This window comes from Myotis nattereri (genome assembly GCF_964212035.1).
Source record: "Myotis nattereri genome assembly, chromosome: 1".
In the NCBI taxonomy this organism is placed as follows: domain Eukaryota; kingdom Metazoa; phylum Chordata; class Mammalia; order Chiroptera; family Vespertilionidae; genus Myotis; species Myotis nattereri.
The window spans coordinates 52,332,509-52,356,116 of NC_138075.1; the positions used below are offsets into that span (position 1 = coordinate 52,332,509).

The 23,608-nt window shown below is 39.4% G+C and overlaps 1 protein-coding gene across 2 annotated transcripts in view; it reads left to right on the top strand.

Annotated features, from left to right (window-relative positions):
- Window positions 1–1,006: 1,006 nt before the first annotated feature.
- Window positions 1,007–23,608, top strand: part of SLTM (SAFB like transcription modulator) — a 52,085-nt gene continuing 29,483 nt past the window's right edge. For both annotated transcript variants that reach the window (XM_081083913.1, XM_081083914.1), the window contains exons 1-5: window positions 1,007–1,724; window positions 2,693–2,780; window positions 14,727–14,791; window positions 18,767–18,964; window positions 19,874–19,921. In XM_081083913.1, coding sequence (XP_080940039.1) covers window positions 1,557–1,724; window positions 2,693–2,780; window positions 14,727–14,791; window positions 18,767–18,964; window positions 19,874–19,921 — 567 coding nt within the window. In that variant the 5' untranslated portion in view covers window positions 1,007–1,556. The remainder of the gene's footprint in view (window positions 1,725–2,692; window positions 2,781–14,726; window positions 14,792–18,766; window positions 18,965–19,873; window positions 19,922–23,608) is intronic.

Genomic DNA, 23,608 nt, shown 5'->3' on the forward strand with positions numbered 1-23,608 from the left:
TGGTGATTAATATTAGTGGCTAAAGTTACAAATAAGTACTCACTTGCACAGGCCAGTGGCCAGTAAGAAGATAGTGGTTGTTCTTGGGATCCCAACACAGTACACAGGAACCATAACTTCCTCATTCAGTGATGGACTTGGTTTTGAGCCATCAGGTCCGCCAGAGAGGATGGCAAACGGAGCCAGTGCACAGGAAAGTTGTCCTGTTCTTCAGCGAGCAGGGCAGCGGTAGAATAAACTACGCCTCCTTGGGAGGAAGGCATGTATTCCCCTGTGACAGCTGGTGGGGCAATTCACACCAGCCAGCCCTTAATATTCTTAGAAATGGTATAGACCTTTTATGCTTTTTATATTCTTACTAGAGGCCCAGTGCACAAAATTCGTGCACTGAGTAGGGGGTTCCTCAGCCCCACCTGCGCTCTCACAGTCCAGGAGCCCCCCTATCCATCACCCCACAGAGGGAGGCCCTGCCCACACACCACAGTGCCACCGCCAGGTAGCCTGGGCCTCCCTCTTTGGGGGCGATTGTGGAGCCCCGCCCACAATGATCACCCTGCCAGCTGGTGGCCTGGGCCTCCCTCTGCAGGTCCATCATGGGGTGATGGTAGGGCCCCCACCAATCCCATCATACCCACCTTGGCTGGCCTGGCACCAGTGCCTGTCATAGCGTGGTCATCCAGATGGTCATTCTGCTGTTGGACCCTTCCCTCTATTTGCATATTCCCCTTTTGTTATTATAACCACCCTAGGGTTTCTTTCCAGCCTTTTGGAACTGGGGAACCTAGTTCATCAGTGCACACCAACCATTTTTTGAATTTTTAGAAAGAGTGCAAGGAGGTGGGGGAGAAGAGAAAGGAGAGAGGAGTGGGGGAGGGGGAAGCATGGATGTGAGAGGACACATGGCTTGGTTAGTTGCCTCCCCCACGCACCCCTCCCCCACGCGCCCCTGGGCTCCCACGTGCCCTAGACCAGGAATCCAATGCGCCACCTTTCGGTTTCGTCCCCTGGGGGGGGGGGGGGGGAGACTCTCTGACCACTGAGAAACCGGCCAGGGCACATTTTTCCCATTATTCTGCACCGAAGGACTGACTGATAAACTCTATTTCCCTGGAAGAGCCTCTGCGCGCGCACGCCCTGGGGTCTGGGTTGAGTAACGCGCGAACTATCCAGAGCGCGCAGTGCCGCACACACCGCTGTTGCTCAAGATTGGAGACGGTGCCGGATACTGGCTAACGCAGCTGCGGGGGCGGCGCGGCGGGCGTAGGTGCGGTCGGACGAGCCTGACCTCCCCACACCCGCCAGGGGACGCACCGCCCAGGTGGCCGGGCCGGCTCGGCGCCCCGCGCCAGTGCGCACGCGCGCCCGTCATCCGGGTGCCGGCTGCGGGTGCAGGTTGCGCCGAGGCGGCGGACGGGGCGGAGCCGGCGGCTCATTGTGCACAGCCCTGCGCGGATCCCGCGGCCCCGCGGCCTGGGTCGGGGCTGGTGCCGCTGCCGCTGCCGCTGCCGCCGCCCTGCAGCTCACTTGCTGCCTCGGCAGCGCGCTGCTCTCCCAAGATGGCTGCCGCTGCCGCTACCGGTGCGGTGGCAGCCTCGCCTGCCTCGGGTCAGGCTGAGGGGAAGAAGATCACCGATCTGCGGGTCATCGATCTGAAGTCCGAGCTGAAGCGGCGGAACTTAGACATCACCGGAGTCAAGACGGTGCTCGTCTCCCGACTCAAGCAGGTGAGGCCCGGCGAGGTCCCGGAAGGGGCGCTTAGGCCGCGCTTTGGAGCCCACCTGGCGCCGCAGTCCCCGGCGGTCCTCAGCCGTCCGGGCTCGCGGGGCAGCGCGGTGGGGAGGCCCCGGGCGGCGCCCGCGCCTGCGGGGTGGACGAGGACCCTGCCGCGGCGCCCCCGCCCTCGCGCGCCGGCCAGGGCCTGCGACCTGCCCGGGAGCCGCCTGGGATTCGGGGCCGCCGCCGCCGAGTGCGCCCCTGCCTCCTCCGGGACGTTGTCGCGGGGCTGCGGGGGCTGCGGCCGGCCGGCGGGGCCTCCCAAGGGCGGTCGTGGGGACCCGGGGGGCGCTCGGCCCCCAGCCGGGAGCGATGGTGAGCGCGAGCGTTTCTTGACCTCGGAGGGGACCGGTGACTTTGGTGACTTCTGCGAAGTTACCGTTTAATTGAGCCCAACCGTTTCCTCCCCATCTTGGGGGGCGGGGGGGGGGGGTTGATAGTGGAAGTTGATGGGTGGGTGAGAGGAAGGGTTTGTGTTCCGCTGGAATTTCAGTTTTTGCATCAGCTCAAGAACCTGCTTTTTCATCCCGGATCATCTTCCTGGTTTATTTGAGTGAGCGTTGGAATGGAGGTGGAGGAGAAATAAGTTTCCATGTAGCTATTTACTAACGCAGCAAGCAACTTTTCTGCCATTGAGAACGTTTAGACTTTCGTTCAGTATGATACTAATTTAATTATCTCGACTCGGTGGAATGTAAAGCTCCATGTGATTTTTTGATACCTAATGATATTTCCCCCCTGAAAGTGCCTCTCAGCCGTGTAGTTTAATTGCTGTGTTTGCAGTCGGTTTATGAAATGACTGGCAATTGTAATGTCTCGAGGCTTGAGGTTTGCTGATTTTTTTTTTTGTTTTCGTTTCGTTTTTATAAAATAAGTGTAGGTAGATTGTGTAGCATATTAACTTCTCTTTCTAATGTAGGCTATTGAAGAGGAAGGAGGCGATCCAGATAATATTGAATTAACTGTTTCAACTGATACTGCAAACAAGAAACCAACCAAAGGCAAAGGTTGTTACGAGTTATGAACATATTTTAAAATATATTTTGGTTATATAACTTGCCTCTGCTCTTGTGCCACTTGCCCTGTTTATATAGTGCTACTCTTTGCTATTTCCCTCTGGCGCTCTGCCTTCATGGGTCAAGGAAGAAAAGTTACTGCTGCCAGGCTCGGGGTGACTTGTAGCCCTTAAGATTTGGCTGACGCTGTCCTGAAAGTGAGACCAGTTCTTTATTGCTTCCGAAAAAAAATTACCATGTCAAGTTTCATAATGTTTCTTCCTTTATACTGTGAAGACCTAAAGAATAAAATACAGTTTCATACCTATCGACCTTGCCCCACAATTGGCAGAGTATTGATGGAATTCCTACCACATCTTTCACCTTGGCTCCTTGCTATTTTCTCTAGCATATTACAATTCTATAACCTTTATGTTTAGCATTTTGTTTGACTTGGTAAACTTAATTTGCGTTTATGCCATTACGTGATACAATCTAATCTTCAGTGAAATTCAAGAAAGATCTCACCAATCATACTAACAAAGTAGGGAAAAATCTATGATTAGTTAGCTTTAAAAAAAAGTTTTAAATTATAGGGATATCTTAAAAGATTTTGACTTTAAGCTTTTGAAGTATGCCAGAATATATTTTCAGTAATGGTGATTTAGTGAATAGATAAAAGTGGTTTTAAATGAACATTTTGACAATATAAATGGGACTTAGACATTTTAAAAGGTTCTGGTAAGTGTACTCTTTCACTTGAATACATAATTACAGCTTTTTACCTCCCTCCCACAAGGACAATGGCAGAAGGTGAACATGATGTGGGTGTCTGGATCCTAGTACCTACCTACAAGTTCCATGCATAGTGTGTCATGGACAGCTGCAGCATTTTAAAAATCTAACTTTATTTACTGCTTTAAGTGATTGGATCTGCCATAGACCAGATTGATTGTAAACAGAGTAAAATGATTGAATGGATTTACCTTGAAAAGAAGGAAATATTCAAGTTTGATTTTATGTAATCTGTGTGGGCATTAGGACCAGGGGAGATCTTGATGCCCTCTCACTATTTGGATCTTCATAGGTTTGCAAGAATCCCCTATTGGTGCCAGAGGAAACTGAAAAGGGCTAAGAAGCATTTTCTGGGTGGCATGGGAATGGCAGAGGCTGAAGTAGAGTTCAAAAGAGTAACAGTTATCTTGAAGATCTGTGCCTTTTAATATAACTCTGACTCCATGTAGCACTTTGAGAGAGACACATTTCCCTGCGTTCAGAGAAGCTTGTCTGAGAAGCCTTTGCTGAGAAGCCAGAGGCTATTACAAAATGAGAAGCATAAAAATTGGGAAATAAGCACATCAGGAATGAACTAATTTCTTATAGTGATTTTGATTTGTCATTTATGTAGCACATTGTGATAGTTTGACAGATACTATGTATTAATCATGGCCCAAATTATTTGAGCTGATTATTGATTTTAGTATCTAAAATAAACCTCCTTTGATTTATTCATTCTCAATTATGTTTAATTTCTCTGGGTAGCCCTTTTTCAGTATCTTACCCTTAGAAATAATTTCAGCAATATGAAATAGATCTAAAATCAATATGTTAATTTTTTTCTTTTATATGGATTATAGGATCCTTGAACTTTATTTTTTCCATAACTCTCCGATGTTAAGGTGTCTTGTGGTCTTTAGTGAAAAGTTGTAACATTCAATCATTGTCGTCTCTGGCAGACTGCTACTGAGTACTTCCTGAGATTCATTCTGGGACATGTATAATAAATAGCCTTTGTCTCCTTCAATTCCATTTATCATTGTTTTGAAAATCCTATGAATTGCAAAGAGTATAATATAAATCCCAAACTAAGAACCTAGTTTGAATTAATTTACAATTAAGATGCTTATAAGTAAAACTGGAGGCCTGGTGCACGAAATTTGTGCAGTGTGTGTGTGTGTGTGTGTGTGTGTGTGTGTGTTTGGGGGGGAGGGGGGGAGCTGTTTCTAAGCCCGGCCTGTGCCCTCTCGCTCCTTACCTCTCACCTGCTCGCTGCTCCTTAGCACTGCCACAGAGGCGGGAGAAGCTCCCGCCACCAATGCCACCGATGCTGCCGGGCTTCTGGCTGAGCAACACTCCCCCTGTCGGGCTTCTGGCTGAGCAACACTCCCCCTGTCGGAGTGCACTGACCACCAGGGGGTAGCTCCTGCATTGAGTGTCTGCCCCCTGGAGGTCAGTGTGCATCATAGTGACCAGTCGTTCTGGTCATTCCACCATAATAGTCACTTAAGCTTTCATTATATAGATCATTTTCAATTTTAATTAAAGAAGTTTAAAAATAACTGTTAGAAACCAAATTTGAATAGGGAAACTTTTAAATATCAATGATTAATGGATTTTTAAAACCAAGGATTCAAAAAATTAAATATTATTTTAATGTGATGTTGGGTTTTCAGTCTCATTGCCGAATTACTGCATTAAGTTCTTTTTGCCAAATCTTATTTCACTTAGCAATATCTACCTTGAACGTTATCTTGAATGTGATCTTGGTCATACCACTTTTCTTCCTTCAATTGGGTCTGTTGCCTTTTTTGTAAAGTTGGACATTTTACCACATTATCTGTAAGGGTCTTTTAGTTCTGAAATTTAATAATTATATATAGCTGAGTCAGAAGAAAATTGCTTTCTGTTTAGCTAAATCAGGTATAAGGAAAGGACTGGAAAGCTCATAGGCCCTCAACTAATATAAATATTCTTTAGGATAGATTATTAGGAAAGGAAAAAAGGAAAGAAAGGGATTAATTACTTAGAGTCAGTCATGTAGACGTCAGCAAGACACAAATATTTTGTCAGAAAAAAAAATCTTTTTTTAAAAATGTTTTTGTTGTTTGTTTGTTAAATATATTTTATTGATTTTTTACAGAGAGGAAGGGAGAGAGAGATAGAGAGTTAGAAACATCGGTGAGAGAGAAACATTGATCAGCTGCCTCCTGCACACCCCCTACTGGAGATGTGCCTGCAACCCAGGTACATGCCCTTGACCGGAATTTTCAGTCCGCAGGCCGACGCTCTATCCACTGAGCCAAACCTGTTAGGGCAGAAAAAGAAATCTTTTGATAAAAGTTAAATGATGTCGCCCTAGCCGGTTTGGTTCAGTGGATAGAGCATCGGCCTGCGGACTGAAGGGTCCCAGGTTCGATTCTGGTCAAGGGCATGTACCTTGGTTGCGGACATATTCCCAGTAGTGTAGGGGGTGTGCAGGAGGCAGCTGATCGCTGTTTCTCTCTCATCGATGTTTCTACCTCTCTGTCCCTCTCCCTTCCTCTCTGTAAAAAAAAATCAATAAAATGTATTTTTTTAAAAAGTTAAATGATGTTAAGAAAGCAAGAGAGAAGCTTCATGGATCTGAAAAAAGCACTACTTCTTTTAAAAATTTTGTGTTTAGATGATTATGTTTGGACAGATTAGAGGAAATAGAATCTGCATTCTTCAGTATATTGTAGATTACTTTTAAAATGCAGTTTTATAAGCACAAACTTACGAAGTTGATAATGCAGTGGATTCTCATATTTATGACCAACATTATAAAATCTGTTTGCATATATTTAATTTGGCAGTTTGTAATTTTTTTAAAGTAAGGGTTTATTTGAGCCAAATGGACGACATCTGCCAGGGAGTAAGATCTTAAATGCTCTGGGTCTCCCTTCTGAGTCTTATACTCTCTTTGCTATGAGCTTTTAATAAGTAACCTAGAAAGCTTCACCAGTGAGATTTACTGTCATATTATTTGGGTGTGTGTTAAGAAAGCGGTTAGACAGGTAGAGCTAACTCATTAGCTTGTTTTAGAGATTATAGATTTAAAGTTTCTTTTGGTTCACCTGACAGTGGCACATCATATTCTTGTGGATTTTTAATCTTTAGAGTCATCTCTACACTTCAGCCAAAGTTATTTTATGTGGTTAATCAGTATATTATTCAAAATTATATATTATGCAGTACTTACTGATGTTGACACTCATTTGCAATACATGCAGGCTTAAAAAAGACTCAGATTGCTATATAAAATCTGAATTTTTTCCCCCTATTAAAAAATATAATTTGGGGTTTTAGGTTTATCCAAACATCTGATGTCTAATTTGTATGGACAGTACCACAGGCAATGTAATTATAATTACTTACATGTGTACTATGTAAAGCTTTCTAAAATTTATGCCAAATAAGAATATAACCAACCGCATAAAATGCATTTAATATATTACATTATCATAGTGTACTGTAACTCTTGCCTGTTATTGTTTTGTTTTGTTTTTTAACTGCAGTAAGTTTGGATGTGAAGGGAAATTTAATGAAAACTGTGACATTGAGAAGGTCTTTGGGGACAGAATTGTCAGATATTTTTGGGGTACCACTAGGCCACTGGTCGGCAAACTGCGGCTCGCGTGTGGCTCTTTGGCCCCTTGAGTGTGGCTCTTCCACAAAATACCGACTTCTGCGCATGGGCCACGAAGTTTCAGTCGCACTGTACATGCATACCCGCACATGGTATTTTGTGGAAGAGCCACACTCAAGGGGCCAAAGAGCCGCATGTGGCTCGAGAGCCGCAGTTTGCTGACCACTGCATTAGGCTATAAGCTTTCTGTGAGGATAAGGACATCATTTTTTTTTATTTACATTAGTCTCTGTGATGAATGATTCAGGGCCATATGATGGGCTTCTTAACAAATGCTTTTCAAAATAACTCTGGGCTCTGGCCGGTGTGTCTCGGTTGGTTGGGCATCATTCTGTGCACTTGAAGGGTTGCGGTTTCCCGGTCAGGCTACATGCTGGGGTTGTGGATTCAATCCTTGGCCCATAGGAGGCAAGCCTAAGCAGTTGATTGATCTCTCTCTCTCTCTCTCTCTCTCTCTCTCTCACACACACACACAAAATCAATAAAAAAAAATCTTTAAAAACTCTGTGCTTATGCATAATTGCATATTTCTTTGTGGGAAGCCTGTATACCAGAGATTAATAGTCTTTACTATCCTCTCAACAGCACTACTGGCTTCTCCTTAAACGTTGTTATGTAAAGTATACTGTTAGGACATGTAAATCATTGCAACATTCTTTTATTCCTCACCAAGTTCTTGTTGTAATGGAAAGCCTCATAATTTGCTGGAATATTGTTTAGCCTCAAGGATTATGTACCAGTATGTCATTTTTATTTCCCAAAATCAGACCCTTTACCTCAGCCATTAAAACTGCATTTGCCTTGTGTAGTTGTATATGGTGAATTATATTTATCATCAAGGCACTCTTGTACTTATTAAGCTATTATATCAAATATGGTATATATTAAGGTAGGTAATGTTTTTGTGTGCTTTTTTGTTTGTGGGTTTTTTTTGTTTTTGTTTTTAGGTAAAAGTTTTTAGTACTTTAAGACATTGTGCTTCTTCAAAGTCAGTCAACTTCTAGGTATTGTGAATTAGGAGTAGAGGATTTCATAAAGACTTTATGTAAAATAAAGTAAAATTGTCCAGGAATTAGAGGATAGAGAGATCATTATCATTAGTTAGTGACATCAGAAATGACTTTAGCCAGATCGGTTTGGCTCAGTGGATAGAGCGTCGGCCTGCGGACTGAAGGGTCCCAGGTTCGATTCCGGTCAAGGGCATGTACCTTGGTTGCGGGCACATCCCCAGTGGGAGGTGTGCAGGAGGCGGCTGGTCGATGTTTCTCTCTCATTGATGTTTCTAACTCTCTATCCCTCTCCCTTCCTCTCTGTAAAAAATCAATAAAATATATTAAAAAAAAAAAGAAATGACTTTAATGAAGAGGCTGAACAATGGCTTAAGGTTTAATGGTGGTCTTTACTGATTTGTTTAATCAACTATACTGTAGTTCTCACATTCTACAATAAGAGAGACTCAGTATTGTGCAATTCCAGGAGTTAGCCTGCTACCCTAGAATAGTAGTTTGCATAATGGTTTTACAGTATTGTTTTCCAGATTATAAAAGTGAAATGTTTTCATTTTTAAAATTAGATAATATGGAAAAGTACCAAAAAGTGAAAATTGCTCATAATTCATCATTATGAATTTGTTACAATTTTATTGTGTATGTACATGTGCATGTCTTATAGGTTTATGTTTAAGGATCTTTTTTTTTTCTTTTTAACTAAAATTGGTTCATACCATATATGGTGTTTTGTTAAAGGTAGGTCAAATTTAAATTTTCTCTAGTCTGGGGAATCTGAAACAACTTTCCTCTTATATTCTTCTCATCCTAACTTCTTCAGTTATTTATGCTCAGTCATAGTTCTCAATCTATTCTACCTTAGAGTCATTTTGTTATCAGAGAAAGTGAGGGAGCAGGGGGAAGGCCAAATATTATGTGCGTGCCATTTGTGCAGCTTTGCCATGAAGCTGCAGTTTAGATGCATGCCTGTAATATTTGGACTTCCCCTGCTCCTTTCCTGTTAATTAATAATGGTATCATTTCTTTTCTTTTTCTTTTTTTTTAAAATATATTTTATTGATTTTTTACAGAGAGGAAGGGAGAGAGATAGAGAGTTAGAAACATCGATGAGAGAGAAACATCGATCAGCTGCCTCCTGCACATCTCCCACTGGGGATGTGCCCGCAACCCAGGTACATGCCCTTGACTGGAATCGAACCTGGGACCTTTCAGTCCACAGGCCGACGCTCTATCCACTGAGCCAAACCGGTTTCGGCAATAATGGTATCATTTGAGTTTTTAAAAATATAGATACCAGACTCCTGTTCCCCAGATTTTTTATTTTAGTTGCTCTGTTGTTTTCTAAAAGTTTTCCACATGATTCTCATGCAGCTAGAGTTAAGAACCACTGACTCCAGACTAGAGCTTGAAATTCAGCATCATTGTCATTCATATCTGCCTGGAAGTTTGCAAATTATTTTATATGCTTTACAGTTTTCAAAAACTTTTCACATTGCTTTATTTAATTCTTGCAATAGTGCTGTTAAGCAGTAATATTTTCTTTTTATTGACAAGAATAGAAAGTACAATTTTTGCTGCCTTTTAAAATATCCTGTGTGCTCATGCGCACATGTTATATATTATGTATGTGTGTGTTTAGTTATCTTTAGATGACAAAATTAGACATATTTAAAAATACACTTTTGGTGTTTTCAGATTTATTATGTTGAGTGTGAATTATCTGTAGATTCAAAAATAATAATGAAATGACCTATTTGGGTGAATGCTATGTTTAAGACGATGTACAATGCCTTTTAGAAAAATGATTTCATTAGTAAAATATTGGTTTAATAAAAGAGGCAAAAACACACATGTAAACAATTAACACAAGGCACAGCCTATGATTATTTTAAGATACTGCATGCAATTGGGGAGAGGTTGTTCCTGGAAATATTAAATGTTACTCAGTTTGGCTTAAACTCTAAATCTTCCCCCACTTCTCCAACAGGGATTTTATGACTAAATATTTTCTATATTTCATAGTTTCTGTAACTGTTTAAGGGGAAAAGTTACTCAAGCCACAGGTTTTTGGCAAAATTTTATTAATTAAGTGGATTTTTTTCTTTTTGTTTTGGAGTTATTTCTGAACTTGCAAAGGAAAATGGCAAGCTTTGTAAGGGCCAATTTGCCTTTGGAGGAGAAAACCAATTTATAATACAGAATTCTTTTTTCATAATTCTGAAATTCAAAAGCTCTGGAAACTGCAAGTTTTATATTAAGATTGGTGGCAAAAGTGAGGCTATTTATAGTCTTGACTTATCCCAGTTGGTGTGAATATGGATATATTTTATTGCACAAATATTTCTGTGATTGAGAGACACTTTCAGAAACCACTGGGAAGTTTAAATAAGTAAGGATTGTACTCTTTTAAAACCTGAAAATTCTTTATTCTGAAACATGTCTAGCCCCAATAGTTTCTTTAAGGATTTGTGGACTTATACAAATGTATGTTGCATAAATGAGACGTTTCTAGTGTCATTCTCCTTTGATGTATATACATTTTTATTTTGCCATCTTATTTAGATTCTAGAACCACACAAAGAACATTGCTGTGTATTATATGTAATTTCAAAATAGCTGTATGTTACTGCTGTAACAAGGAGTGATAAGTTCATTTGCTTCCTTTTTTTTCCCTTGGTATATCTTGATTGCTCAATTTTGTTTTCTAGTTTTGTTCCTCGTGCCTTAAAGTTAGGCTTCAGGCTACATGAAACTTTCAGTCAGCTCCCTCATCCCGGTCATGCTACTGTCCTTTGGACCAGTTCACATTTTTGTGGCACATGACAGATTCCTTGAAGGACAAAAGATTATTTGGTTACATTGCCATAGGAGCTTTGATAGTGTAAGCTTCAATGGGAGATAGGGATAAAAGTCGTTATTCACTATACACAAATGTTCCTAACATGGTGTTGCTTGTTGGAATTTAAGGGGGACGTGGGCTTTCTTTTCAGTTCTTGTCTGTGACACGGTAAGAGAAAGGACTCTAGAGATGTACTTTGTACAGTCCTTACTGACAGGAGAGGGTTTGCACACCACACTGGTTTTACTGGCATGTCACCTCTTTGTTCTATTGAGGGCTGAACTGAAATCCAGATCTTGTTTGCTACTAGCCTTCAGCCTAGGCCTTAACTCCATTACCAGTCAGGAGATATAGAATGCTTGAGTATATGCTCATTATACAGCATCGTGCTGGGTTCTGGGTTGGATGGTGAATGTCCTAGCTTTTTAAAATATGAGTTATATTTTATGGGGGAGAAGACTGCTACTTTTTCATAAAGGAAGTAATTACAATATAGTTTCTAACTCAACATGTGTAAAACAAGCCCACAGTTATAGATTTATGAAAGCAGTCACAACTAGAGGGTAAAATTGCAATTTTTAAAAACACTATGTGTCCTTACAGTAGGTTCATTGTACCTATCAGGTTATAGCCACAGTCTCATCACTGTATGCGTGAAAATCTTGTCCTCGTGGCTTTTATGTTTTCACGCTGACGACACATTAGATGTCCAATGAATTCCTGTGGTTCAGCTGTTGAAACAGTAAGGGCTATGAAGTTGGACCCTTTCGTGTACCTCCGCCTTTTATTGCCTGTTTGTCTCGGGGCAAGTTAGTAATCTCAGTGAGTCTCACATTTAAAAATTTTCTGGATGTGGCTTATGGAACCTCTGTGTAACTAAAAGATAGTATTTTAACAACTGGCATACTGTAGTTACTCAAAGATCTAATGTTTTGTAGGTTAGGTTTATTTATTTATTTATTTTTAAATATATTTTTTATTGATTTAGGAGAGGATGGGAGAGGGAGACAGAAACATCAATGATGAGAGAGAATCATTGGTTGGCTGCCTCCTGCATGACCTCTACTGGGGATGGAGCCCCCAGCTAGGGCATGTGCGCTTGACTGGAATTGAACCTGGGATCCTGCAGTCCACATGTCAACGCTCTATCGACTGAGCCAAACCGGCTAGGGCTTGAGGGCTAGGTTTAAATCGGAGCACTGCCTTTACTAGTTTTGTAATCTGATTAACTTTTTACATTAGTTGCCTCTTTTGTAAAATTGGGATATAGTTTCAGAGTAGTTTTGAGGATAAAATAATGTGTATATAGCATTTATCCTAGTGCCTAGATTGAGGAAGCCACTTTAAGCAGAGGTAGTGACTGCTGCTTGTGTTTTTGTTGTAGCATAATTTGATTTTCCTGTAAGTAAACTAAAGCAAGTGAAATTCACCATGGAGTGTGCATCATATACTAGTGTGTAGTTTGTCTTGCTGAGAACCGCCATTTCAAAGATAATATCTTTAAATTGAGTTAATTAACCACTCCCTACTAGAATAATGTCTTTTAAGTAGGTCATAGTAAGATGTAGTGGAAGGAATTTAGGACTGGAAATGAGAAGCCTTGGCTCCCAGTGCTGAGAATGCCATTTATTAGCTTTGGGCAAGCTACTTGACCTCTCAGGCTCATTTTCTCTTTTGTATAATTGTGAATACCTGCCCATATACCATAGGGTGCTTAGAAACATCAATTTTTAAAAATATATATTTTTATTGATTTTAGAGAGGGAAAGAGAGAGAGAAACATCAATGATGAGAGAGAATCATCAATTGGCCACCTCCTGCACTCCCCCTACTGGGGATTGAGCCTGCAACCCAGGCATGTGCCCTTGACCGCAATAGAACCTGGGACCCTTCAGTCCACAGGCCGATGCTCTATCCACTGAGCCAAACCAGCTAGGGCTCAATTGAACTTTTTTAAGTGCTTTGCAAATTGTAAGGAGTAAATAGTATTTGCAAATGATCTGAAGGAGTGCCCCCCAAAGCCCTACTCTATAGATTATTTGGTGGTGTGTGTTGGGGTTTGAGCCGGTAGAGAAAGGCTCCTATATTATTATTTTTTTGGAAGTACACTTTCCATTTATTTTTTCCCCCAGAGAACTTTTCTTCACTCTTCCTATATTATTAAAAAGCTTATTTCTTCTACAAGATAACATCTTTAAGGTTTTTTATTTGGAACTTCCTCTCTAAGTGTGAATGGATTTAATGCACTCTTTCTCTCCTGATACTGTTTTTCTCTCTTGTTTTCGGGGAAGGAACATCTTTATTTAATTTTAAAAATAGATTAATAAAGCCTTTCTGATGAATAGGCTTTCTTAGTCATTGCCCTTGTAGTAATTTCTAATTTATATTTTCCCTAAACTACAAACATCAGCATTCCAAATAGGAATGGAACACTGCGCTCCACACTTTCTCTTTCCGTTCACACAAGCCCTCGTTTACCTCTGAGGGTAAAAGAAAAATCCACACTTAACCTTGTTCATATACCTGGAAGGACCTGTACCTGTTTCCCTTTTTATCATTCATTCGAATTGGGAGCAGATGGAAGACGGGGGCTGGTATCCTGATTTTTTAAAATAGTTACCTCACAGCTAAGCTGGCTACCCTGGGGTCACAGACACTTGGAAATAGGGACATGGCAGTTCCTGTTTTAGGCAAAGGGGAAAGTTGACTAGTTGGCCTCAGGAAAGAATATTCATTCACATTTCAAAATAAGTGAATTTAAAAATTTTTTTTAATGCTGAGGTTCCCAGCTGCTGTGTTCTTAACAGCATTTCTTCTTCATTATGGGTTATTAAGCAGGTTTTGTGGACTAATATGAAAACAAACTTTTAGCATTGGCTCTGTGGGAAACTTTTTTCGTTTGCTTTTTGGTGTGGAGAACATTTTCTAGTTTCTACCACCAGCTTAAACTTTTGAAGATGAGGGCTGTGTTGGAAGGCCTGTAGTCTCTCTGGAAGCTATTAACAGTTATCATTCTGAAGTAATTTCTACTTGCCTAACCAGTTAAATTGGTCATTACGTTAAATGCTCAGCACTATTTATCTGTAGGCCTTTGGAGAACTACAAAATCAGTCTAAGGGCAGTCACTGTACTTAAGGAATTTCTTCTGTAATGGTGAAGCAAGATGTACTTGAGAGTAGAAGGTAATTAATAAATAATCAACTGATGGATTGTAGGTGTAGATTAAGTTTGAGAATTTTATTTCAGAGAAAGCTTATTGAAGAAGAGAACGTAGGGAAGCCTTTGCTGGGGGATATGAGTCAGGCATCTGGTTATATCTGCAGTTAGTAGAGTATCATTAAAAGTTTCTGCTGCTTCTGGGAGAATTGAAGCTAGAGAATTAGAGTGGTGTAAAGAAAAATGTATCAGATATATCAAGTCAGTTAAGATGATGGGTTCAAATGAAGGATTAATTATTTGCACAGTTTATTTTAGTGAAACAGCCTGTCACTGTTAAAGCTTTTTTTGTTTGGGCAGCTTTGAGCAGATGGTTTAGAAGCAGTCGGCATTGGCTTAGTCAGATGATTGGGAGTAGAGAGTAGTACTGTGGGGTAAACATCTCTGGATGATTTTTACTCTTAAAGTAATAAAGTATTGGTTGTTAGCCCATTTTCCTTCTTTCGCAGGTAAAAAACAGGAAGCAGATGAGTTGAGTGGAGATGCTTCTGTGGAAGATGAAGCTTTTGTCAAGGTAAAGTGTTAATTACTCAGGTTAAGATGTTTATTTTGAGCCTAGCATGTTGCATGATGAACTCATGCATTTTACTTAACGAAACTGAAGTATGTAGGTAAAATATAGAGAGTTCTGTAATCTTGTCAATCTCAGTTCTCATAGTTGAAAAATATAATAAATAATGTTATCTTTAGTTAAATGAGAATAAAGCTAAAAATATTGTCTGTCTGAGTTTTTAAGTAGAAATCTGAGGCAAAGGGGCCAGAGGAACAGTTATAGGACAATTGATATGTTTGTTCCTGGACAAGGTACTACAATGAAGGATATTGATAATTTATTTTACTTTATGTTTTTAAAATATATTTTATTGATTTTTTTACAGAGAGGAAGGAAGAGGGATAGAGAGTTAGAAACATTGATGAGAGAGAAACATCAATCAGCTGCCTCCTGCACACTCCCCACTGGGGATGTGCCCGCAACCAAGGTACATGCCCTTGACTGGAATCGAACCCGGGACCCTTGAGTCCACAGGCCGATGCTCTATCCACTGAGCCACACTGGTTAGGGCTATTTTACTTTATTTTTATCTATTTTTTTTATTGATTTCAGAGAGAGAGGAAGAGAGGGATGAGAATCACTGATTGGTTGCCTCCTGCATGCCCCCTACTAGGGATCAAGCCCACACCCTGAGCAAGTGCCCTTGACCAGAATCGAACCTGGGACCCTTCAGTCCGCAGGCCAATGCTCTATCCACAGAGCCAAACCAGCTAGGACTTTTTTCTTCTTCTTTAAATATGTTTTTATTGATTTTAGAGAGAGGGGAAGAGAAGCGAGAGAGAGAGAGAGAGGGAGGAGAGAGAGAGGAGAGAGAGAGAGAGAGAGAGAGAACACTAATGTGAGAGAGAAACATTGATTGGTTGCCTCCTGTATGCACTTTTGGGATTGAACTCAAAACCTGGGCATGTGCCCTGACCAGAATTGAAGCAGTAACCTTTTAGAGCACTGGATGATGCTCAACCAAATGAGCCACATCGGCCAGGGTGATAATTTATTTCTCTTTTTTAATCCTCACCTGAGGACACACTTTTATTGAATTGTGAGAGAGAGAAACATTGATGTGAGAGTAAGACATTGATTGGCTGCCTCTAGCACTTGCCCAGATCGGGGATCAAACCTGCAGCCTGGGTGTGTGCCCTGATCAGGAATCGAACCTGTGGCCTTTCTATGTACGAGTCGGTGCCCCAACCAAGCCATACTGCCAGGACAATAATTTATTTTTAATTTGCCTGTTGCATTTAGCTTTTATATAATATACAGAACCTAGATTAATGTAGTCCTTAAAATAGAAAATTTCTGTCATGTTGCTACTTTGTAAAGATAAAATTAAGGAATTTGTTTTTTGCTTTAAAGATAAATAAGACAGGTCTTTTGGTTAAAAAAGAACTTATTTGAAATAGACCAGCCAGAAAAATAATGTATGTAATTTTAATCGGCCAGTTCTATATACCAAGTATTTTTTAATTGTAGTTAAGGTTTTGTTTTCAGTTGACTGAAACATGATCTGATACTTACTGATCATTAGGTCCTAAGTAGTGTGGCATTAGCAGGAATTATTTACTGAGCGTAGTTCCTCTTAAAGTATACATTCATATCCCCATACATTTTATTTTCTGTGTAGAGTTAGTCCATATTGTCATAACATCTCCGAATGGCTGTGTGCTCCACCATGAAGTAAGCTTATGTCCATTCACCTGCCCATCTCCTATCTAGTTCTCTACCTTTCCCATGTTACACACAGACCACACACCTCACACTTTGTACCTTGTACTTTTAAGGGCAGTCACAGAAAGAAAAAATTGTTTGGTTGAGGAGTTAACCCTGAAATTAGATAATCTTAGGCAATATTTGCCCAGGGATCCATTAAAATTGAAGATTGAGTGCCTGTAATTAACTTTTCTTTGAGCTCTTAAGACAGTGGTTTTCAACCTGTGGGTCGCGACCCCTTTGTTCTTATTTTCTCAGGTTGTCTTCACTAGTGAGTATATGCTTAAGCAAAAAGTATCCGTAAGCTAAAAGAACATTGTGACTGAGTAAAAAAATCTTTTAATTTTCAAATGTCCAACTTTTAGTTCTTCAGTTCATAGATTTTTTTTCCCCATAGATATTTTATAGTCATTTGAAATGTTGCAAGGAGATACATACTTCTATTCAGCATAACAGTATTGTTTCTAATATGTGCTGCAAAGGATACCTTTGTGTTTTTATTAAATGAACCTGGTTATATGTCAGAACAAAAGAGCTTTTTAAAATATATATATAGATAGATAGATAGATCTATCTATCTATCTATCTATCTATCTATCTATCTATCTATCTATATATCTTTATTGATTTCACAGAGGAAGGGAGAAGGAAAGAAAGAAACATTAATGATGAGAGAGAATCATTGATTGGCTGCCTCCTACTGGGGATGGAGCCTATAACCCAGGCCTGTGCCCTTGACCGGAATCGAACCCAGGACCCTTCAGTCTACAATCCAGTGCTCTATCCACTGAGCTAAACCAGCTAGGGCCAAAAGAGCTTTTTTTTTTAAAAAAAATATGTTTTATTAATTTTTTACAGAGAGGAAGGGAGAGGGATAGAGAGTTAGAAACGTCGATCAGCTGCCTCCTGCACACCTCCCACTGGGGATGTGCTGGCAACCAAGGCATATGCCCTTGACCAGAATCGAACCTGGGACCCTTTAGTCCACAGACCAACGCTCTATCCACTGGGCCAAACTGGTCAGGGCCAAAAGAGCTTTTTTTTATAAAAAAAAACACAACAAAAACAACCCCCAATCCTATTTAAATATATGTTCAGTTTCTTTTTTATATTTCCTTTTCACTTTGGAAGTATCAGAATATATGATGTATTTGATAGAAATTAAGGCACTTTAGAATAGATGATGTTCCCTCAGTGACTCACCTTGCTTTTTACTTATTTGCACTTATTCTTATATTGTCATATAAAAATTTGACAATTTGTTTTCAGTCCCCAATGTTCCTCCACTCATATGTGACGCGAGGTTGGTCAAACCCTGTCCTGGAAATTCCCTGTTCCCCAAGAACTCCACATCCCCAAACAATCATATTTCTTGTTTTTGCCTGCCCCCCTTAGAAATTTCTGTACCCTCACTACAGTTCAGTTATGAATGATTAATCGTCATGGCCCTGCCATTTTCTTCTTTAACCCAGAAACCTTTTCTTAAATCTGCTAGGTTTACTGTAAGAATAGGAAGGGAAGAAGGAATGTTCACTGCTTTCAGCTCCTTTTCTGCAGTTAAAGAGGAAACTAAACAGATGGCGGCTTTTCTTTGTTTGCACTGAAGTATCCTGTACCTATAAACTTTGAAAGACAAATAGACATAGCCTCAGAGATAATCCCAGCCAATGTTCCCCTGCCTACTTAGCATTGTGGCTTAGTGATACATTTCAAGACATATACATTTAAATTAATCATTTGAATATTTTTCAAGAACAGACATTTGTATAACAGTTGCGATTCCTTATTATTAATTAGAAATAAACATTAGCTATAATATATGACTTCCAGGGTCCTTGAAGTTAAACTAAACTATGGCACCTGGAGAAATCAAGTCATTTCTTTGAAGCCATATTTTCTCGGAGAGCCCTAGGATGTGAGTTGGTAAATATTAAGTAATTGGAATTTGAGAGTATCTCTAATAGCAATCCAGTTTATGTGTAGTTCCGTATGAGAGATTTGGGAACTCAAAATGTGATTTAATGACTTTGGTATTAGACCCCCCCCCCCCCCCCCATTTTTAAAGACATAGTTAATGTATAAGGTAAAATGACTGAACTTTGACTTTGGAAATAAAGTCAACATATGGTAAAATTTAAAACATGTAGAGATATAAATTACCAAAAACATTTGGTGGCTAGCCTACACTACTTTGCCTCTAGTTGTACCAAATTTTCTTACCATTAAAAGGACTGTGAATTGGAGAATCAAGAGGCACATGAACAAGATGGAAATGATGAACTAAAGGACTCTGAAGAGTTTGGTGAAAATGAAGAGGAGACTGTGCGTTTAAAGGAGTTACTTTCCATAGAAGAAAACAAGAGAACTCGTGAATTAATAGAGGCAGAAGCAATTGAAGATATTGAGAAAGAGGACATCGAAAGTCAGGTCTTTAGCCAGTTTTTTTAAAACACGACTCAGCTGAATTAAGTACTAAATAAGTTGTTTTTTTTTCTAGTTCAATGTGGAAATCCCAGAATTTTCAAAAAATATATTTTTAAAGTTATTTATAAATCACCCAGAATCCTGCTGCCTTAAAAGACCTTTTTAATTTTACTTTATTTTCCACACATGTATATATTTTACTTAGTAATTATTTATTCTATATAATGTTCTAAATAATTGCTATTTATTCTATATAATATTTCCACATAAGGACTTCATAATCTGTGTTTTATACCATAATTTATTAAACTGCTTTCTATGTATCTAATAGCCACTCCCTTAACTTGGGACATGTAAGTTGTTTTTTACCCCACTATGAATGAGTGTACCAATTTTGCTCTGACTTTGCCACCATTACCTGGTGATCTTTTTTTTTTTGCTACTTTAGTAGATATAAAATATTAATTTGCATTTCCTTGGGTACTATCAAGGGTGGGGAGGTTACTTATAAAAGTATAATTTAAAAGCATATTATTTTAAAAATCTTTTTCTTGAATGAAACAGACCGTTTGTTTCACTTTGAAGTGTGCTAGTGCTAGTGGTATGTCTTAACTAAATCAGTGGATTAGTGAGTCAGTGCTGTTAGTGCTTAGTCACGCTTAAAACACTGATGTTCTACGTCACCTAATAAATGAAGGCCTCAAGAAAGAGATTTTTCTAATTCTCTACCAGTGTGATTGTCTTTATTTTGGCATAAAGGAGGTTGTCTGAATTGTGAAGCATTGACTTTGCATCCACGGTATCATAGACATTGTGAGGAAATAAGACTAGTGATAATTGGGTATAGCATAAAAGCATTCTCATGTTACCCAGATATCTTGTAAAGCAGCTATTGTATACCCTTTTACTTAGGAAATTGAAGCTCAAGAAGGTGAAGATGATACCTTTCTAACAGCCCAAGTAAGTTTACATCTAGTCCTATGAATTTGATATTGTGGGTGGAAGGGCTTGGAAGGAATCTTAGTTTGACTTTGTAATTCTCTACCTCATAAAACTGCCTTAAATTTAATATTAAGTTATTTGTATGGTATATAAAAGATACTCAAAGCTGACAGCTGAAATTTCTGTTGCTACAAAGATATTTAGAAGTTATAAGGTTTCTACCATTTTCAGGACAAAAATAAAAGCTGTCCATCCTTTCTAGAAAACATAACTCTGATTACCAGTCTTGTCAGAAGTCCACACTCTGCTTGATTTTTTTGTCACTTTGATATAAAATAAATCATTTAAAAGTACTTATCCCTTTTAAAGTTTTAGTTACATTTTTGTTAATTTTAATACTCCTATTAGGATGGAGCTAATATAAAAATAAAAATCTAAACATGTATTGGGGTGTGTATGTGTGTGTTGAAAATGACTGCTTTTCTATTGTGTGTGAAAGTATGTTTTTGGTATATGTGATATACATAGTATACATTTTAAAGCATGACTCACAGAACCTGTAAATAGACATTTATAGTTCATTTTCTGCAGTGTTTGTTTTTTAAAATTATCCTTTGTCTTTTTCCTCATATCTGTATTCAAGAACCCCTTGTTGATATCTCCTCTTTAAATAGTTCACTTTCAAATAGTGATAGGGGTTCCCTCTGTTTACTGGATTTAGGAAAAATAGTGATCAATCCTGTTTTTTTCCTCAGTGTACTACCTACTAGAAGTGGGGGCTTATGGTCATGGACAGCTTAGCTGATTGCCTCTGGTCATGCCTTTTTTCCAGCAGTTTTCTTGCCTTTGAAATGCTGGTGAGGCTATATTTATTGCAATGGGGAGAAACCAGATTTCCGGAGAAATATTTCTGATAATTTAGATAATTCAAGAAGGAAATGTTAGGCCTGTGAAAGTGTATAGACTTGTCCCCCACACTGTTTCCAAATACGTTCATTTCTGAGTGATAAAGAGCAGATGAGGAAGATATGGAGAGAGTGCCTTTTCTAAATAACTAATTTGCAAAAAGGTGGAGTTGAATTCTGTGTATACTTTGGCAACCAAGGTATACTTCATATACTTTTAAAATTTCCGTCAAGGGCCAGTCCTACAGTTGTGCAGGTTGTGTGTTGTGGCGGCATCATGTCTAAGGGTCCCCATTCACATACTAGCCTATATATTTATTATATCATAGAGGATGCCTTTTTCTAATTGCACAAATTTTTATGGGCTAGAGATGGCCTTGCTCCCATTCCATCCTGATAATGAAAAAAAAAACCTGTTTATTTCTCATCAGGGGGCAAGTTTTCCTTTACTGTATCAAAAGATAGGGTAGTTACTTCAGAGTTTTCTTGAAGTAAAATGACTTTTTTTCTTTATAAATAATGTATAGTGAAACATCTAGAAAAATAAATGTTCCCGGATTCCATCATGACAGGCTTGATGATTACATGAGTATTGTCTTGCGTGCGCATTAAGGAATACTACGTAGAGTGGAGCCATCACCCAGCTTCAGCTATTACCAACTCATGGGCAGTCTTGTTTTATCTATAGCTTCATTCACTTTCCCTTTCTGTATTATTGAAACAAATCCCACACTTCATATTTTGCTTGAGATTTTTCAGTATGTATCTCTAGAAGGGAACTATTTTATTTTTTATATTATCGCTCCTAATGTAAGATTTAAATTTCATCAAATATAGTTTGTATCCAAATGCTTGTCTGTAGTTTTTTAAAAATTAGATTTTGTTTGAATCCAGATGCAAATAAGATCTACACATTTTGATTAATTAAAATAACTATTCAATATTCATGGCCTATGGTCCATGGACACAGACAATGGGGAGGTGAGGTCCTGGGGTCGAGGCGGGAATGGGGAGGTGGGGAGTGGGTGCAGGCTGGAGGGGGTCAATAGGGGAAAAAAGGAGACATATGTAGTACTTTCTACAATAAAGAATTGTTAAAAAAAATAATAAAGAAAACATGAACTGTGAAATATTTTTTAAAAAGGAAAAAAATCAGATCTTTTAATCTTTAGGTTTTTCCTTCCATCTCCCCTCCCCCCACTTTTATTTGTTGAAGAAATTGAGTTTATCCTGTAGAGTAAGAGTTGGCAAAGTTGTTTTTTAAAAAATGTATTTTATTGATTTTTTACCGAGAGGAAGGGAGAGGGATAGAGAGTTAGAAACATCAATGAGAGAGAAACATCGATCAGCTGCCTCCTGCACACCCCCCACCGGGAACGTGCCCGCAACCAAGGCACATGCCCCTGACCGGAATCGAACCTGGGACCCCTGAGTCCGCAGGCTGACGCACTATACACTGAGCCAAACTGGTTAGGGCTGGCAAAGTTTTTTTGAAAGGGCCAGGTAGAAAATATTTTAGCCATTGTAGGTCATATGTCTATGTTACACCTCTTCGACTCTGTTGTGTGAGAGCACCTTAGACTGTAGATAAATGAATGGACATAGCTGTCTCAATAAAAATATTATAAATGAGGCATCTAGTGTAGTTTGCCAACTCCTGTAGATTTTGCTGATTACGTTTTTTTAAAATATATATTTATTGATTTTAGAGAGGGAGGGAGAGATAGAAACATCAACGATAAGAGAGAATCATTGATCGATTGCCTTCTGCAATCCAGGCATGTGCTCTTGACCGGAATCAAATTTGGGACCCATTAGTCCTCAGGCTGATGCTCTATCCACTGAGCCAAACTGACTATGGCTGATTACATTCTTGTACAGTCATTCCACATATTCCTCTGTCTACTGCATTTCCTGTAAATTGGTTAGTTGGTTATAGGATCAAGAGGCTTGCTATCCAATTCAGGGTGCCCCCTGTCCCTGTCCCCTACTGCCAACACACAGTTACTTCGTAGGTAGTGTATTCTTCCATTTGGATGCACATAATGTTTGATAGTACTTTTTGGTGATGGTGCCAGTCGTTGTTCCCTACCCCATTGATTAAAATGGTGATGTTCTAATTCTGTCATTTTTTTTCCTTATTTAATACCTAGAATGCTTCTAGAAAGAGAAGCTTCTCATCTGCTATTTGGTTTCTCAGTGGTACAGTTTACACAGGAAAGCCAGGATATATGTTTGATTCTTTTCCTTTCATTTACTAGTTTTCAGAATAGTGAGCTGGTTCACTAGCATCTCCCAACAGTGACTGAGTTTTTTATTTTTCCTTTTTTCTCCCTTAGTTTCATTTTGAATTCATTTAAATACATTTAATGTATTTCAGTTCATTATATTATTAATACTCAAATTGTCCCATCTGTAACTGTGGGGGGGGGGGGCATATGTTGAAAGTATATACATACCTCCACAAGTTGGCTCTTGTGTTCTTTCAACATGACACGAATAGTCTGATTGCCTCCTTGCTTTATGGTATGTAATGTTCTAGTTCAGGGGTGGGCAACCTTTTTGTGAGTGCGTGCCAAAACCAGCAAAATCTCTGGCTCAAAATTCTTCTGTGTGCCAACCCCAATTTTTTGAGAACGTGTTACGCCTACTTGATATCTCTTAAGGTGTACGTATGTGAAGAACCTTGAAGAAATAATAAAATTCATTCGAGCGACAAAAACACAGTATATGATGATGAAAAATACATTTATTTTTTAATGTATACATGTACACTGATAGTCCGACAGAAAACTTTATG